This window comes from Canis aureus, chromosome 8 (assembly GCF_053574225.1).
Source record: "Canis aureus isolate CA01 chromosome 8, VMU_Caureus_v.1.0, whole genome shotgun sequence".
NCBI classification, from domain to species: Eukaryota; Metazoa; Chordata; class Mammalia; order Carnivora; family Canidae; genus Canis; species Canis aureus.
The window spans coordinates 61,608,982-61,627,074 of NC_135618.1; the positions used below are offsets into that span (position 1 = coordinate 61,608,982).

General features: G+C 49.2%; 1 protein-coding gene across 6 annotated transcripts in view; it reads right to left on the reverse strand.

The window, feature by feature from the left end:
• PRKAR1B (protein kinase cAMP-dependent type I regulatory subunit beta) overlaps window positions 1–18,093 on the reverse strand; it is a 112,933-nt gene that overhangs the window by 37,989 nt on the left and 56,851 nt on the right. For all 6 annotated transcript variants that reach the window (XM_077907472.1, XM_077907469.1, XM_077907468.1 and 3 more), the window contains exon 5: window positions 228–289. In XM_077907472.1, coding sequence (XP_077763598.1) covers window positions 228–289 — 62 coding nt within the window. The remainder of the gene's footprint in view (window positions 1–227; window positions 290–18,093) is intronic.

An 18,093-nucleotide genomic window follows, 5' to 3' on the forward strand; every position in this document is an offset into this window, starting at 1 on the left:
CCGCGTGGGGTGGGGCACCTGAGGTCCATGCCTGGCCTGTCACAGGGTTCCCCTCTGTTAATGGAAGGCGACTGCAACAGCCAGTTGACATGCAGTTGACAAGCAGAGCGACGTGCTCTGGTTTCATGAGAGACTCCTCAAGGCAGACAACAGGTTTTGTGTCCACACCCAGGGTGAGCCCACGGCCCACGGCCCCACGCTCCTGCTCAGAGCAGCAGGGAATATACCTTGCTGTATGACGGTCTCCCCAGCGATGTGCGTGACAGGAAACATGGCGTCGAATATGTCACTGAAAGAGAAAACGCATCCCGTGGAGGAGCTGGAGCGACGTGGGGCGCGGACTCCACTGCCTCACCTCACACAGAGCAACCAGCTCTGCTCCCCCAGGAAATGGAAAAAAGGAAATCACCCCCCACCACTACCACCCTGTCATAACCCTGCCGTCCAGGCACCAGCTCGTCATTTGCAGATCCTTCTGTGACACAATTCACTTTCTGGGTTTTGACAAAAATGGAATCACACTGTACATACTGCTTTGGACACAAAACAAAGTAAATATATCGCCAGAATGTTTATCACATTGGGAAACACAGTCCTACCAGAACGCTGCTTTCTGCATGCTTCCTGAGGGGGGGCGTCCTGAGGCCTCAGAGGCAGGAGTGTGTCGGAGACGCCTGATGCTCAGGCTATGCCAACAGGCAGTCAGGGCATTTAATTTCCTAAGCGTGGCTGTGGCCTGGATGGAACAGGTAGGATGCACAAGGCAGGGAGGTAGAGTGTGCATGGTGGGGACCCTTTGACTCCGCCAACCGCAACCAGAACACAATGTCAGAGGTCAGCCTCTTGCTCCCAAAATGCACTGGCCACCTTCAGGAGCGGGCAGCTGGTGCCCCTCATGGGGAAATGCACGCTGCAGAGCTCAGGGTGGCCTTCCTCCTCTCACCTGGCTGCAGCAATAGGAGAAAGCTGGGCCCAATGGCTCAGGCTGAGCCAACCTCAGAGGTGCTCACAGGTCTGGATGCAGGTTGGGTGCCAAGCCTCCAGAAGCAAGTGCGAAGTCAGAGATGCAAACCGCCCTGTGCTCTGCTGTTTCCAGGGTCCAGAACATTACCAAGTCATTCTTAAAGTAGTAGCTGTTTCCTCTCTAAGAAAGAGGGAAGCACCATGGGGGGAACCAGTGGGTGGCAGGGGCGTCAGAGCATTTGCAGGGTCCCCGCAACCCCTCCTTCCCTGCACAGACCTGGTATCTGTCCCCTGGCCCAGGCATATTTCCCAGCCACCCCTTGCCTGGGAGAGCATCTGCAGATGTGTCTGGTCTGTTTTCTAAACTGCATTTCCTCAAAACCACAGCATCAAGGATCCCAAAATGAACAGATCTTTAAAAAATAATTTTACAGGGATGCCTGGACTGTTCAGTGGCTAGCGTCTGCTTTCAGCTCAGATTGTGATCCGGGGTCCTGGGATGGAGTCCTGCATCAGGCTCCCCACAGGGAGCCTACCTCCCCTCTACCTATGTCTCTGCCTCTCTCTCTGTCCCTCTCATAAATAAATAAAATCTTAAAAAAAAAAGAAATGATTTTACAATTCCTACTTCATTTTTAAAAACGTTTACTGGTAATGGTACAATATTTCCCCAAATGCCATTAGCAGTGAAGCCAATCTCAGGACCCACCACCATGCAGCCTGGGCAGGTGCTCCAGACAGCAGTCAGGCCGCAGGCCACTGGCCACCCCACAATTAGCCTGTATGTCTGCTGCACGAGTACGAGCCTGTGAAGAGGCCTATGGTTATCATTCATATGAATATACTGGTTGTAACTCTTATGTTTCGTCCTATGCCCCTTGATGCACATCTACGTGGAGATGTACAGATCTGATGACCGCCCTAGTGGCTGCCCTACCTGGGCCTGGCACAGCACCCTACTGACCACACAGGCATCCCACTCCCTCCCTGGGTACAGAAAAAACAACAAATCTCAGAGAGCCCAGCCCCACTTACCGAAAAGTGCTGCTAGCCCATGTCTTTTGGGGTTTTTTGTTTATTTGTTTTTTAAAGATTTTATTTATTCATGAGACACACACACACACACACACAGAGACAGAGACAGAGAGACAGAGGGAGAGAGAGAGAGGCAGAGACACAGGCAGAGGGAGAAGCAGGCTCCATGCAGGGAACCCGACGTGGGACTTGATCCCGGGTCTCCAGGATCATGCCCTGGGCTGAAGGCAGTGCTAAACCGCTGGGCCACCCGGGCTGCCCTAGCCCATGTCTTTTGGAAGAAGCTAACACTCCCAGTGCACCCCCGTCCCCATTATCAAGGCTTGGACACGGCTGTGTGCAGGATAGATGCCCATGCTCCCACCAGCTTGGCCCATCCCCCCACTGAGAGGCCCCCTCTTTTCCCATCTTCTGCGTCTTCTCAAACAAAACCCAATTCTTCCTGCCTCTTAGCACTTAATGGCATTAAAAGGACCTGTCTGCCTCTGCCATGAAAAGGAAAACAGTTTTCTATTCTCATCTGGAAGTGACCTCTGGAAGGCTTTGCTGAAGCTGCTGCCTGCATCCCAGGGAGTCTGACACGTGGGTCCCAGTGCCACCCCCACCAGGGTCCAGGACACTGGGCTCAGCACTCCTGCATTGGGCACTGTGCCAGGTGCAGGGACACAGTGCTCGGGGCTGCTAAGACACAGAAACATGAAGATATGACAGTCCTCAGTCCATGAGGCCCCAAGGACAGAACCCGTGCTGGCCAAGCGCCCTTCATCTGCCCACTTGCTCTGAGGTCAGAACTGTGGCTGTCTTGTCCAGACTAGGAAACCAGAGACACTAAGCAACCCTGCCAAGGCCAGCAGCTGGGAAGAGGTGAGGCCAGGCCGCACTCGTCTTCCCGTGCAGGGCTCTGTGGGACACCCAGAGCTAAGCAAGACCTAGCTTAGGGGACAAGAAGGTGTGTTTGGGGGCATAGAGCCTTCCCAGTCTCAGGAAGCACCCTCAGAGAGCAGGTGGTGGGGGCCATGATGCCCACTCTAGGGAAGCCACTAGCCTGCGACAGGTGCTGGTCATAGTTGGGAGGCAGCCCGATCAGAGGCTGCACCCTGTCCTCGACTCTCAGCCTGACTCTGAGGTCCTCAGGCTTCCCGAGGCCTGAGCAGGGCCATCCCCTCAATGGCGGGGAGCAGCTGACAAAGGGGTGCCCACTTACCTTATCCCAGTGGCCCCGTGGGCACTTTTCACCAGATCCCCCCACACACATCTGAGGCAGCCCAAGCAGCAAAGGGACCCTCAGACTCAAACCAGGAATGATGGGGGCAGAGGTATCACCTAGGATTTTGCTTTAATTCTAATTATTTATTGGTACTGTTGGTTTTTGCCCCTCTAAGTCAGGGGTTGGTCCTAGCCCTGCTGTACTGTGAACACCTGTGACTTCTGGTTTTGCCTAGGCATTCTTTCCAGAATAATGCAGATTTACATGCATAAAGTAGAATAAATAGAAAAACCAACAAAATCAACAATCTGGAAATGCAGTGGGCAAAATGCTAAAATAACCAGTTTGCAGCACAGGAGCCTGGTTTCTGTACTCCTGCATCACACAGCGAGTTCAGGGCAGGTCTAGCAACCACCCCAGTGGTGAGAGAGCCACGAGCATGAGCCATATTCTGATGTGATGCAGAAGTGGCCTCATCGCCTTTAGGTGACAAGATCATAGGCTCTGCTCAGGCCTCAGCAGCCTGCTCACACAGAGGGAAATGCCATCCACATTCATAGATTTTCAGCCCTCCCCCCTCCCTCTGTACGGGGCAGGCCTCTGCACTGGGGACCAGGACCCAGAGAGATCTGGGTCAGGGAGCAAGGTCAGGATGGTGGCCAGGGAATGGGTGGTCTTAGACCCCAGCCACACCCTGGCCTGGACCCAAGCAGAGCCACCATGATGCTCAGGGCCTGCAAAGTGCTGGTTCCCTCCAGGTGGCCCATGGCCCTTGGAAGCTCCCACCTGAGTCACTCCTCATATTGGCACCTCTCCTTCCCTGGGTTCCTCAGCTCTTGCCCTCTGACCCCTGTACCTGACAGTGTCCTGACTTCCTCCTCCCCAGCTGACTGTGAGTTCTGAGAACAAAGACTGCGTCATCACTGCAGCCTGACACACATCTGATTCACAGTAGGTCCTTGGTACAATATGGATGGAAGGCTAGAGGTCAGATGGTGGGTGGATGGATGGGTGGGTGGATGGGTGGAAGAGTGGATGTGTGGAAGGAAGGGTAGAAGGATGGTGAATGGGGGAGCAGATGGAAGGGTAGAAGGGTGGGTGGTGGGTGGGTGGTGGGAACAGTGGATGGAGGATGAGCTGTCTGTTAAGGCAGCTCCAAAATAATAGATCAGCTTGAACAAGGTATGGGTCTTCTGAGAGAAGTCCCTGCTTCCTGAAGCCATTCACTATGAAAATGGTGGCAGTCAATCTTGAATCCTCAGGCTGAACCCAGTGTGCTCCATCCAAGAGGAAGCCTCATTAACATCCTCTCATTTAAACCTCAAAACCATAGAAAAACGTTGGCCCCCATCGTTGTTCCCACTTTACAGACAGGTATATCAAGGTTCAGAAAGGTTAAGTCACTTGCCCATGGTCACACATCTGGCTTGGGGTACAGTACAGTAAGGCTGACCACTCCCTCAAGGTCCCATTCATTCTTGCCACAGAAGGTGCACAACAGAACACACCAGGGTGTGGGGTCTCTGCTCTCTCTGGCCATGCATCCAAGCCCTGACTTATGGGTGGGTCCACACTGAGGCATGGCCTCTGCAAAGGAGGCAGCCCCTGGCTCTTGCTAGCAGGACCAGACTCCTGGAGATACTCTAGGGCAGGAAGGCTGGAGGGTACCTACACTTACCAGATGACTTTGTGTCAATGGCAGAGCGTCACATCCCCTGCCCTTGAGCACACCTGGCTGTCACTTGAGCCCTGCCAGCTGACTAGTTCCCTGGGTCCTCTGTGACCTGGTGGTCTTCCCAGAGAAAGTTGGGTGCTGCCGACCAGGGGTCTCATCCTGAGAGCTACACTCCCTGGTTCCAGCAATGAGGCCACAGGCACCAACTGGGCTCCTGGAGACATGTGTCACCTTCACAGCCTAGAGCCCTTCCCTTCCTGCCTGACTCCCATGGGGGGAGGCTTCCTGACTATTCACTTAGATTCATGTTTTCAAAGACACATTGAAAATGAGGTGTCACCCTTGAGGTCAGAACCCCACCAACGAGTCTCAGCTTAGTGTATTTCCAGGAAAAACAATGCAATGTTTGTTTCATCTTGGGGAGGCTCTCCCCACCAAATAATGTGTTATAGTGAATCCTCATCACACAGGAAAGTTTGGGGTTTGTTTGTTTGTTTGAAATCTAAACCCCACATACAGTCCAAATGCAAGAATATGACCTCCTGGTAAGTTAATCGTCTCAACCTTAAAAATAAGACTTTGCATGCTCATACTAAGCCAGCCGGACAGTTAGGTAGGTAAGCACAGGTCAAACTGCCACCGAGCTGGAAAGGAAAGTCTAAGACAAGAAGGGAAGGTACCGCCAGGGTGGGGTGGGGCAGGGCAGGCCTCTCTCCCCTTCCCATGCAGCTCCAGCAGACACTTCCCGGGTGTGAGGGTCCCCTTGTTATCTACCATCACCTCAGACCAGCCACATTTCCTCCTCTATCCCAGCAGAAGCCAAATTTGGGGCCCTTGAGCCCTCGGGGGCAGGAGGGGTCAACAGGATGTCTCTGAACACCCTCTGTCTCTCCCAGAAGAGGTGAGTTGTCTTTTTTTTTTATTATTGGAGTTCAATTTGCCAACATTTAGTATAACACCCAGTGCTCATCCCGCCAAGTGCCCCCCTTAGTGCCCATCACCCAGTCACCCCAACCCCCGCCCACCTCCCTTTCCACTACCCCTTGTTCATTTCCCAGAGTTAGGTGTCTCTCATGTTTTGTCACCCTCACTGATATTTTCACTCATTTTCTCTCCTTTCTCCTTTATTCCCTTTCACTAATTTTTATATTCCCCAAATGAATGAGACCATATAATGTTTGTCCTTCTCCGATTGACTTATTTCACTCAGCATAATATCCTTCAGGTCCCTCCACGTCGAAGCAAATGGTGGGTATTTGTCGTTTCTAATGGCTGAGTAATATTCCATTGTATACATAGACCACATCTTCTTTATCCACTCATCTTTTGATGGACACTGGGGCTCCTTCCACATTTTGGCTATTGTGGACATTGCTGCTATAAATATTGGGGTGTAGGTGTCCCGGCGTTTCACTGCATCTGTATCTTTGGGGTAAATCCCCAGCAGTGCAATTGCTGGGTCGTAGGGCAGGTCTATTTTTAACTCTTTGAGGAACCTCCACACAGTTTTCCAGAGTGGCTGCACCAGTTCACATTCCCACCAACAGTGCAAGAGGGTTCCCCTTTCTCCGCATCCTCTCCAACATTTATTATTTCCTGTCTTGTTAATTTTCCCCATTCTCATTGGCGTGATGTGATATCTCATTGTGGTTTTGATTTGTATTTCCCTGATGGTCAGTGATGTGGAGCATTTTCTCATGTGCGTGTTGGCCATGTCTATGTCTTCCTCTGTGAGATTTCTCTTCATGTCTTTTGCCCATTTCATGATTGGATTGTTTGTTTCTTTGCTGTTGAGTTTAATAAGTTCTTTACAGATCTTGGAAACTAGTCCTTTATCTGATACGTCATTTGCAAATATCTTCTCCCATTCTGTAGGTTGTCTTTTAGTTTTGTTGACTGTTTCTTTTGCTGTGCAGAAGCTTCTTATCTTGATGAAGTCCCAATAATTCATTTTTGCTTTTGTTTCTCTTGCCTTCATGGATGTATCTTGCAAGAAGTTGCTGTGGCCAAGTTCATAAAGGATGTTGCCTGTGTTCTCCTCTAGGATTTTTTTTTAAAGATTTATTTATTTATTCATTCAGAGAGAGCGAGAGAGAGGCAGAGACACAGGCAGAGGGAGAAGCAGGCTCCACGCAGGAAGCCTGATGTGGGACTCGATCCCGGGTCTCCAGGATCACACCCTGGGCTGCAGACGGCACTAAACCGCTGCACCACCGGGGCTGCCCTCCTCTAGGATTTTGATGGAATCTTGTCTCACATTTAGATCTTTCATCCATTTTGAGTTTATCTTTGTGTCTGGTGCAAGAGAGTGGTCTAGTTTCATTCTTCTGCATGTGGCTGTCCAATTTTCCCAGCACCATTTATTGAAGAGACTGTCTTTCTTCCAGTGGATAGTCTTTCCTCCTTTATCGAATATTAGTTGACCATAAAGTTGAGAGTCCACATCTGGATTCTCTATTCTGTTCCATTGATCTATGTGTCTGTTTTTGTGCCAGTACCACACTGTCTTGATGACCACAGCTTTGTAGTACAACCTGAAATCTGGCATTGTGATGCCCCCAGCTGTGGTTTTCTTTTTTAATATTCCCCTGGCTATTCGGGGTCTTTTCTGATTCCACACAAATCTTAAGATGATTTGTTCCAACTCTCTGAAGAAAGTCCATGGTATTTTGATAGGGATTGCATTAAATGTAAATTGCCCTGGGTAACATTGACATTTCCACAATATTAATTCTTCCAATCCACGAGCATGGAATATTTTTTCCATCTCTTTGTGTCTTCCTCGATTTCTTTCAGAAGTGTTCTGTAGTTTTTAGCATATAGATCCTTTACTTCTTTGTTTAGGTTTATTCCTAGGTATCTTATGCTTTTGGGTGCAATTATAAATGGGATTGATTCCTTAATTTCTCTTTCTTCAGTCTCATTGTTAGTGTATAGAAATGCCACTGATTTCTGGGGATTGATTTTGTATCCTGCCACATTGCCGAATTGCTGTATGAGTTCTAGCAATCTTGGGGTGGAGTCTTTTGGGTTTTCTAAGTACAGTATAAGAGATGAGTTGTCTGACGGTCAGAGACCATCCTGGGGTGAAATCCCAGCTCATGTACTTCCTCAGTACTACCTCATGGCATTTATCACCATCATCCCCATTGTCCTCATTTCCAGGTGAGAGGTCTGAGGCACAGACAGTTTAAGGAATTCACGCAGGGTCACACAGCCAGGATTCCAAACCAGGTGATCCGGCATGGAAGAAACATTCCCTAACACCAGGATGTTTGCTCAGTGACAGGTGCATGCGACCTTTACTAAATTACATTTCCCTTCTAGGCTTAGTTTGGTAAGAATTTTTATAGTAGTTGCTGATTGTTATCAGGCTCTTTTTCAACATGTACATGACATACCATACCGATGTTTTTCCTGTGGTCTATTAATGTGGACAGCATTCTGAGCTGGAGCTGTCCTTGAAACCCTCTGTAGTCTTGGGGCATCTGGGTGGCTCAAGTTGAGCATCTTCCTTTGGCTCAGGGTGTGATCCCAGAGTCCCAGGATCGAGTCCTGCATCAGGTTCCTGCATGGTGCCTGCTTCTCTCTGTGTGTCTCTCATGAATAAATAAATAAATAAATAAATAAATAAATAAATAAATAAATCTTTAAAAGAAACCCTACTTAGTCTCAATGGGTAGTTTTCAAAAGTCAAGTTGAATTTGGTTGGCTATTTACAATTTTTGCATCTATATTCACAGAATACATACTATGCCTCACAGCTTTTACATGGCTTCTTGTTTGTTTCCTTGTGTCACCCGTATCATGCTCGGAAGCTGGGCAGCTCCTCCCTGCTCTCTGTCTTCTGGAGCCACTTGTGATGGGAGAACACACAGTGTGCTGACGCTGGACGGGGCCTGCCCCCAAGCCGTCATGACCTGGCTTCTCAGAGGAAGGCCTTCAGCTGCTGTTTAACTTTGAGTTTATTGATTGCTCCGCATTTTCTATTTCTTCACATGTCAACATGGACACCATTTTCAAAGTTAAAAATCTTTAAAAATTGACAGAGTTATAAAAAATCCAAATTTTTAGATTTTCTTTAAAAGATAAAATGAAGCTCTAGCAACATGGGGCCTGCATTCTCACAAAGCAAGAAATTAGCCCACTCCCACCCTGGTCAGAGCACATGCTCTCCAGTCTGCCACAAGTCCCAGAAGTGCATGGATTCCTGACCCTCAGTGCAGGTGTGTAAGCCTGCCTGTGAGCTCACTGTCTGGGGGTGGCAGCTGCACAAGTGGGACTTCATCACGAGAGTGCCAGGCATCCTGTGACAACTGCTTCTCTGAGGGACCTGCTGCCAGTGCTAAACTTACCTGGACAGACCCAAGAGACTGAATCTCCAAGGACTTAACCCATCTGTAACATGGGCATAGGGTAGCACACCCACCCTCATAGAGCTCTGAGAGCCTAACCAAGATATGGATTTTGTGAAGCATTTAGCAAAATGAGCACTCACAGTCAGGAGCTTCATAACTGTTTCTGCCAGCTCCAGATCACATGCACACAGCAGTGGGGAGCCCCTTTTCCCAGCCCTGCTAAGAGGCTCACCCACCTCACAGGATCTCCTGGGAATGAAGACATTGTACCCCTGGTCTTGGCCTGTCTCATGATCCAGTATGACTTCTGTACTCCTTTTTAATGGCTTACATTTCTGATATGCTTGGAGCTGCAGGCAGAGGTGGCCTGACCTCAACCTTGCCAAGCAGCCTGCAGAAGCAAACAGGCAGGGCCAGTTCTGAGAGTGAGGCCACCCTGCGTGGGACAGGCCAGGGAGGAGGGCGCCCAGCAACCAGTCAGATCTGCATCTGGCCCCAAGCACCCGACCTCTTACCAGCGCTGGGATGCAGCGGGGCGGAAGTGACAGCGTCCCAGTGGACTCTCCCCTGTCGCCAGTTCCAGTAACCTTGCATTCCTGCATCTTAGAAACACTCCTCCGGGGTGAAGGGCATTCCTGTGACTTCAAGCAAAAGCACCCTGACACTGACCACAGGACCGCCTCCAGTAATAAGAAAAGCAAACTGCGTCAGTGCTTTCATTTCTGTCATTATTTCTTGAAAAGTCTTATTTTGAAAAATGTCAAACTTTCAGAAGCATGGAGGGACACGGATGTCAGAGCAGGATACATATTATATTCCCAGCTGGTGATGTCAAAAGAGCAGAATGCAGCACAACACACATGCACCAACCACAGGTCTGCACAAAAGCGCACATACGTGTATTGACAAGGACCGGACAGGAGCCATGAGGGATGAGAATAGAACATGAAAATAAAGACCATCCAGACCACAGAAAACACGTTCAAGTGCATACTAGTGTGTTTTCCTGACTCCAAAATAATGCCATAAATGGGAAAAGTGCAACTGACGGCTGGTCTGGCCCCTTTAGAAATGGTTCTGGAAGACCCAAACGTGCTGCTACAGCCTTGGGAGAATTTCTCTCTCTGGCTGTTTGGACTCACAGGTCAATGTCACCCAGAGAAGGAAGTGCCCTGGACCTGTGGGCAAAGCTCTGGTGCATTGGGCACCATGGCAACATCCTGTTTGACGGGCCAGTCATAGCCCGAGTGACCAAGCTGGGCACTCCAGACACAGTGGCCCCAAGGTTGTGTTTAGGCTTCTCCACTGTTTGGGTGAAAGCTCACTATGTTTCTCTCTGGACTGCAACTTTCCAAATAATTCTCTGTAAACAGTGATCACTCAGGCATTGCCATGGTGAGCGACGAGGTACTACCCACTCCTGCTGGGGCACCAGGACCACGATGTTTGCAGACCTTCAGGAGACCTGGTGCCACCGTGTCTGCAGTGCTTTCTCATCCGAGAATGCACCAGCTCAGGACTCTGAGTGGGGAGCGTGGACCCCAGGAGAGAGGCCCCAGTTGAGACTCCACTCTACCCTGTCCCTCCAGGGGAAGGCATAGAGGCCCAGGATCTCCAACCCAGAATCACCAGTGTACACCTCTGGTTTTGATGTTTACCGTGTCCCCAGATGCCCAGGACAACTCGAGCTGCCAAGTAAGAAGGCACCTTGGATGGGGACCAGTGCCTAAAGGTGTAGGCTGGGGAGGATGAGCTCTTCTATTAAGAATGCACCCAGTAAGGCTGCTTAGGTTTCCATTCCCTTCTCATGTTAACCATAGAGATATGTTTACACACATATAAGATGAGGCTACTGGACTGCTTGGGACAGCGCTATTTGTAGCCATGAAAATCTGTAATACCTAACAGTTGGGGACTCGTTAATTAAGTCACACAATGGAATCCAAGATGGAGGTGCAGAGGCTCATCCATGGAGAATAATGGTGTTTACTATAGGTCTACTAAGTAAAAAGCAGGTTGGAAAACTAAACCTGATAGAATTGCAAGGACAAATAGACAAATCTAAATTATAGTTGAGGATTTCAACACCCGTCTATGAATTATTGGTAGATTCACAGGTAGAAAGTAAGGGCATACCTGAACTGAAGAGCACCATCACTTAACTAGATGTGGTTGACATTTATAGAATGTCAACTGCACCAAACAACAGTAGAACACACATTCTTCTCCAGTTTGGATGAAACATTTACCAAGACAGACAACATCCTGGGCCAGAAAATACATCTGAATACATTTAAAAATATATAAGTCATATAGTATCTGCTCTCAGACCACAGTGGGTTAAACTAGAAATCAGTAACAAAAAGGTAGCTCAAAAGTCCCAATATTTGGAGGTTAAGCAACACACTCTGAATAACAACACATGTGTCAAAAAAGGTGGCTCAAGAGAAATTGAAAACTTTTACAACTAAATGAAAATTAAAAAGCAGCTAATTAAAATTAATGGGATGTAGCAAAAGTAGTGCTTCAAGGGAAATTGTAGCACTGAATGCATATATTTTAAAAAGGGAAATACCTAAAATCAATAATCTAAGCTCCCACCTTAGGAAACTAGAAAAGAAGAGCAAATTAAACCTAAAGAAAGCCAAGAAAATAAATAATAAAAATTAAAGCAAAAAAGCAAAAATCAGTGGAACTTAAAATCAGAAATGAATAGAGAAAATCAACATAGTCAAAGGTGGTTCTTTGAAAATATCTATAAAAATCTATAAACCTCCAAGGAGGCTAATGGGGTAGGGAGTGGGGAGCACACAAAAATCACTCAAGTCAGAAGTGAGAGAAGGACAGCATCACTCCAGAGCCCATGAATATTAAAAGATCAATAAAAGAATACTATGAACAATTCTATGTCCACAAATTTGAAAACCTGGATGAAAGGGACCAAGTTTTTGAAAGACATTATGTACCAAAACACATACAAGAAAAATAGATAATATAATCTAAGGAAGAAACTAAATCAATAATTATTAACTTTCCAAAACAGAAAGCAGCAGGCCCAGATGGGTTCACTGGTAAAATCCAACAAATATTTAAAGAAGAAACTATACCAATTCTCAACAATCTCTTCCAGAAAACTGAAGTAGAGAAAACACTTTCTCATGCATTCTATGAGGACAGTATCACCCCAAGACCAAAACCAGACAAAAGCATTACAAAAAAGGAAAATTAAAGACCAATATCTCATGAACATAAATGCAAAAATCCTCAACAAAATATTAGGACATCGACTCCAGCACTGTGTTAAAAGAATTAAACACCACAACTAAGTGAGGTTCACTCCAGGTAAAGGCCGATTCAACATTCAAAAATCAATCTAATCCACTGTACCAAAGACTAAAGAAGGGAGATCACATGACCATAACAATAGATGCAGAAAAGGCATTTGACAAAATTCAAGACTCATACATGATAAAAATTCTCAGAAAACTAAGAATATAGGAGAATTTTCTCAACTTCATAAAGAACAGCTCCAAAAAACCTGCAGTTAACATCACAGCTAAGGGCGAGAATGCTTCCCCCTGAGACTGAGATGCAGTCAAATACATTCCTTTTACCACTCTTTTCCAACACTGTACTGGAAGCCCCAGCTAATACAATAAGATAAGGAAAGGAAAAAGAGAATGTGAAGGAAGAAATAAAACTGGTTTTGTTTGCAGATGACACTGACTGTGTCATTCCAAAGAATCAACAACAATAACAAAACCCACTGGAACTTATAAGTGATTGTAGCAGGGTTGCAGGATATAAGCTTAATATACAAAAGCCAGTCACTTTCCTACATACTAGCATGAAAAACTGGAATATGAAATTAAAAACACAATGCCACTTACAGTAGCACCCCCAAAAATGAAATATTTAGGTTTAAACCCAACAAAATATGTTCAGGATCTATATGAGGAAGACTACAAAACTCTGATGAACAACTTAAAAAAAAATACAAATAATTGCAGAGACATTCCATGTTCATGGATAGGAACACTCAATTTTGTCAACCTGATCCCAACTTGAGTGACAGATTTAACTCCAACCAAATTCCAGCAAGTCATTTTGTGATTATCAACAAATGGATCCTACAGTTTATATGAGAAGCAAAACACCCAGAATAGCTAACACAATACTGAAGCCTAAGGGCTGACTATGATGTCAGGACCTTACCACAGAGCTGCAATAATTAAGACAGTGTGGTTTTGGCAAAAGAACAGGCAAATAGATTCATGGAATGGTACCAGGAGCCCAGAAGTAGACCTCCATGAATAGTCAGCTGACCTTTGACAAAGGAGCAAAGGCAACATGATGGAGCAAAGAGGGTCTCCCCAACACTGGTGTTGGAACAACTGGACATCCACAAGCAAAAACTGAATCCAGACACAGATTTTACCTCCTTCATAAGAATCAACTCAAAATGGATCATAGATCTGGTCATAAATTCAATAATAACACTTTTAGAAGATAACAGAGAAGACAATCTAGGGGACCTTGAGTTTGGCAACGACTGTTTAGATACATCACCAACCACCCCCAGATGGAAGCCTGGCTCCACCTGGCTCCACCACAGAGGATACTTTCAGTTGCCTCTCCTAGGAGGGCACCAGCAATCCTCAGGGTGTAGTGGAGGCTCCAGGGGCCACTGGACCAAGAGCTCCATCATCCCTGGCTCCCATCCACTCACTGGGCACCACTGGGCAAGGATGAGCTGCCACGTGGAGGGTCAAGCACCCACCATCACTTGGGGTCACACTCCACTCTAACTCAGCTACTGGGAGACCACGGAGAAGAAAGTACATGCAGTGCCTGCCTTGAGAGGTACATGCGAAACAGGGTGAACACCAAACAGGTGGGGCCTTCCAGCTGTCATTCATTCATTCAACAAACACAAGGAGGACTAATGCTGGGTCAGCCCCCTTCCTGCCTCAGCCCATGGCAAGAGCACAGGTAAGAAAGACAACCCCTCCTTGCCACCTGGAAAAGACTGTATGAGAGGCAGCAATGTCCCTGTGTGGACAGCCATCAGCAGTGCTGTGGCCTCCTCCTCAACCTGAGGGCCCAGTCAGGATGCCCCAGAAGCAGCTAATGGTTTTTATGGCAGATCAACTGGCCCAAAGGCTCCGGGTCAGGCCCACGTCCCACATCCCACGCTGTAAATAAGCTTGTTGCTGGAAACCTCATCACCACTACTGCATGCCAGGCCCAGAAACAGTGCCTGGAAGCCAAGGGAAAAGGGCCTCTGAGGGCCTGTCTTTTGAGTCTCAGATTCTGGATCTATCTTCAAGGGTTTCATGCCAGCAGCCAGGGCTGGCTGTCCAGTTCTGGGTCCAGCTGGGGGGTGGGGTGGGGAGGGAGCTGTAGCATGGGAGCTGCAGCAGGGGCGCTGAGAAAGCCAGCCAGCAGCAGATCCATCGGAGGTTCAGACCGGGTCAGTGTGGCCTCCTAGCAGGCCAGTAGGAGGCAGTGGGCAAGTACATTCACCCTCTGGCCCTAACTCCTCAGGCCTAACACCTGAGGTTTACAAAGCTTCATGGCCTTATTCATCTCCCACTCCAACAACCCTGTCTCCACCTCTTCTAAGAAGTCCCCTGGGATCTCCCCACCCCCCAATAGCAGTCAGGACTTCTTGGTCTCCATTCTCGTTTGTAGAGGAATTAGTTTGACCCCTTAGGAACAGGGGTTAAGATTCACAGTCCTACAGCCCACGGCCAGTGTTAATCCTGGAGGGACACAGGTCTCGGCAGGCCCAAGCTGTCCTGCGCTATCCCCGTGTGCAGGGTGGTCCCGGTGTTAAAAATGACAGTGAAGAGGGCTCCCCTTCCCAGTTGCTTCTCTGCAGGCCACATCCACAGCCAGGAGTGAGAAACAAGAGCCCCTGCAATCTTCCTCCCTCCTCACCACTTCTCAGGATGGGGATGTTCTTCAAGGTCAAAGGCATCCTGAGGGCCCATGGACCAATCACAAATCCAGGCAGCTGGTGCTGGTGCTCTGGTAACCATAGACCCCACTCCAAGCACGTGGGAGGGGAGAATGCAGTGGCATGTCTGCAGAATCACTGCAAACAGCCCCCTACCCAGGGCTCTGTGGGCTGGGGACACGTGTGTTTTCTTTCCATGGCTGCTAAACCAATCACAGCTGCATCCAAGGGCCAGGCGCAGGCCTCGGCCGTGGGAGCACAGATGCACACATCCAGGGCCTGGGACCACTTCAGAGGCTGCGGTGGAGGGGCAGGGCATGAGCATGGCCTGGCCAGGTGAGGGTGGTCCAGGCTCCCAATAGGTGAGCAGCTGAGAAGCGCCAGCACTCTGAGGGGAGCCCCTAACAGGTGGTCCTCCTGGGAAAAGCCGGGGTTGCGCAATCAAGAAACAAAATGCCCCGGGCTGTGGGGTTGCTCCAACAACCTGTCTGAGAGGTCCTGGCAGGGAGTGTGTGTCCAGGTAGCATGAACCTGAGGCCATGGACAGCGGGTGGATGGTCTGTACTGATGCCACTGGGGTCTCCTGGCTCTAGTACAGAGAGGAAACATGGCCAACTCACAACCATTTGATTTTGCTATTATTACTCTTAACTAACTCTGAACATGAGTGAAAACACATAGCTTTTAAAAGGCTGGCTCTAGGGCAGCCCCAGTGGCTTAGCGGTTTAGCGCCGCCTTCAGCCCAGGGTGTGATCCTGGAGACCCAGGATCGAGTCCCACATCAGGCTCCCAGCATGGAGCCTGCTCCTCTCTCTCTTTCTCTCTGTATCTCTAATAAATAACTAAAAAATATTTAAAATAAATAAAAGGCTGGCTCTAGTGGAGTCAGACCCTCCTCCCTTCGCAGCCATGGCTTTATGTTAAAGGGACCCAGGGACATGCCGCAGGCCACCGGATGTGAACACGCCAGCGAAAGGGCCTTTGCTCTCAGAGCCAGAGATGCTGTTGGGACCGTGGAGACGACGGGGCTTGCAAAGTCTACCCCCAACGGCCCCAGGCAAGCCCAGGGGCCAGAAGCATACACCCATGTCTGCATGGGTGGACCTACCAGGACCTGCATGGAAGGAGGGCCCAGGATGGAGTGACACTCTTAGGTCTAAGAGAAGGCAGAGATCCACAGGTTCCCACATGGTGGTGATGGCGGACTCTGATGTTAAGAGCCAAACAGAACACAGTGTGGCTAGATGCAGATGGCAGCCCACCCTCTGCTGTACCCCTAGCCTGAGTCCCTGAGAAGCCTACTGCTGGCCCAGAGCCCCCCAGCACCAAGGCAAGTGGAGAGAACTAGAATGTGGGAAAGCTGTCACTGGCCAGGCCAATTCCAGGGCCAGCAGGAGCTGTGCCTGAAGCCGACCCCATGGTTCTGGGGGGTCTACGGACCTCATGCCCACACACAGCACTGAGAAGGGAGAAGGCAAGGCCAGCCAAGGCATCAACAGATGCCCATCACAGCCGCTGGCAAAAGCCACAAAACCACCTGCATGCCTGTCACCGGGGCAGCTCGCTATCCTCCATGCACATCAGGGAGTCCTAGGCAGTCACTCAAGGATGGGGAAGCTCTCTGCGCTGATCTGGGACAATCACCAAGGGTGACTATACCATGAAAAGCTCTCTGAGCAGAACAAGTGGTGTGCTACTGGAAAACACATGCACGTGGACACGGCAGCAGCCCTGGGACCGTGTGTACATGCACAGGGTAATGGAGAGCACCTCTAGGGAGCAGGCAGGTGCTGGGACAGGGTCTATTTATCCTTCTCGACCCTGTCAGTATGTGCCATGTTTACCTATTACCTAATTAAAAATCATCCTGTTTTAAACAATTTTGAGTCCTGCCAGACAACCGTGTAACACACACCTGCAGAAAGCCATTTATCTTTTCCATGTGGATGGGCTGTCTGGAGACCACCGCCCGAGCGTGGTGAGCACCGCCAGCCTCCCACAGGAACCAGCTCCCAGACAAAGCCTCTCGCTGCCATCCACCCAGCTATCAGCTGCCCCCACCACCAGCTACACCCTGGGGAAACTCTTCTCACCGCCCAGGGCTCAGGCCCAGCTTGGCCTCCTGGGCCGGCTGCCCCCACCTCCACCAGCTGCCAGCCCTGGACTCCGTGTGAGGACTCTCATCTGCATCTGCAGGGCTTGGGTTCCTGCATCCACAGAGGACTCTCATCTGCATCTAAAGGGCTGGGAGTGTGGAGGTTCCCGCGTCCACGGAGCACAGGAGGCACAGAGCCTCTGTGTGGGTCTGGTTCTGGGCTCTGGGGCCAAGCTGTGCTTTCCTGTACTGCAAGAATCCCATGATTCCCCCCCCTCATATCTGCTTCCCCTCTCCCCCAGAGGCAAGACAAAAGGCTCCTACCTTCAAACCCCATCATGCTTTCATAGCCACCCCCCAAGTCTGGCACCTCCATAAAGCACTAAGGTGAAGGCATGATCTCCATAAGAAAAGCAAGGTGGAGGATGCCACATAGAGGGGGCAGCGTTTGCCAGGATGGTGGGGGCAGATGTGGGGCTAATTGTAAGGGGGAAAATGTGTGTGGGGGGGACACCTTGTCCACAGGACAGCCTTGGGACCACATCACTTTTTTACATAATTACAAGATTTTGTTTATTTGGGGGGAGGGGCAGAAGGAGAGCGAGAATCTCCAGCAGACTCCCCACTGAGCTTGGAGCCCGATATGGGACTCCATTCCATGACCCTGAGATCATGACATGGACCAAAATCAAGAGTTGAATGTTGAACCGATGAAGCCATCTAGGTGCCCCACTCTTCTCCATAATTATAAAAACAAAATTAAGATCTGAAAAGTAATACAAGCCAAAAGTAAACAGC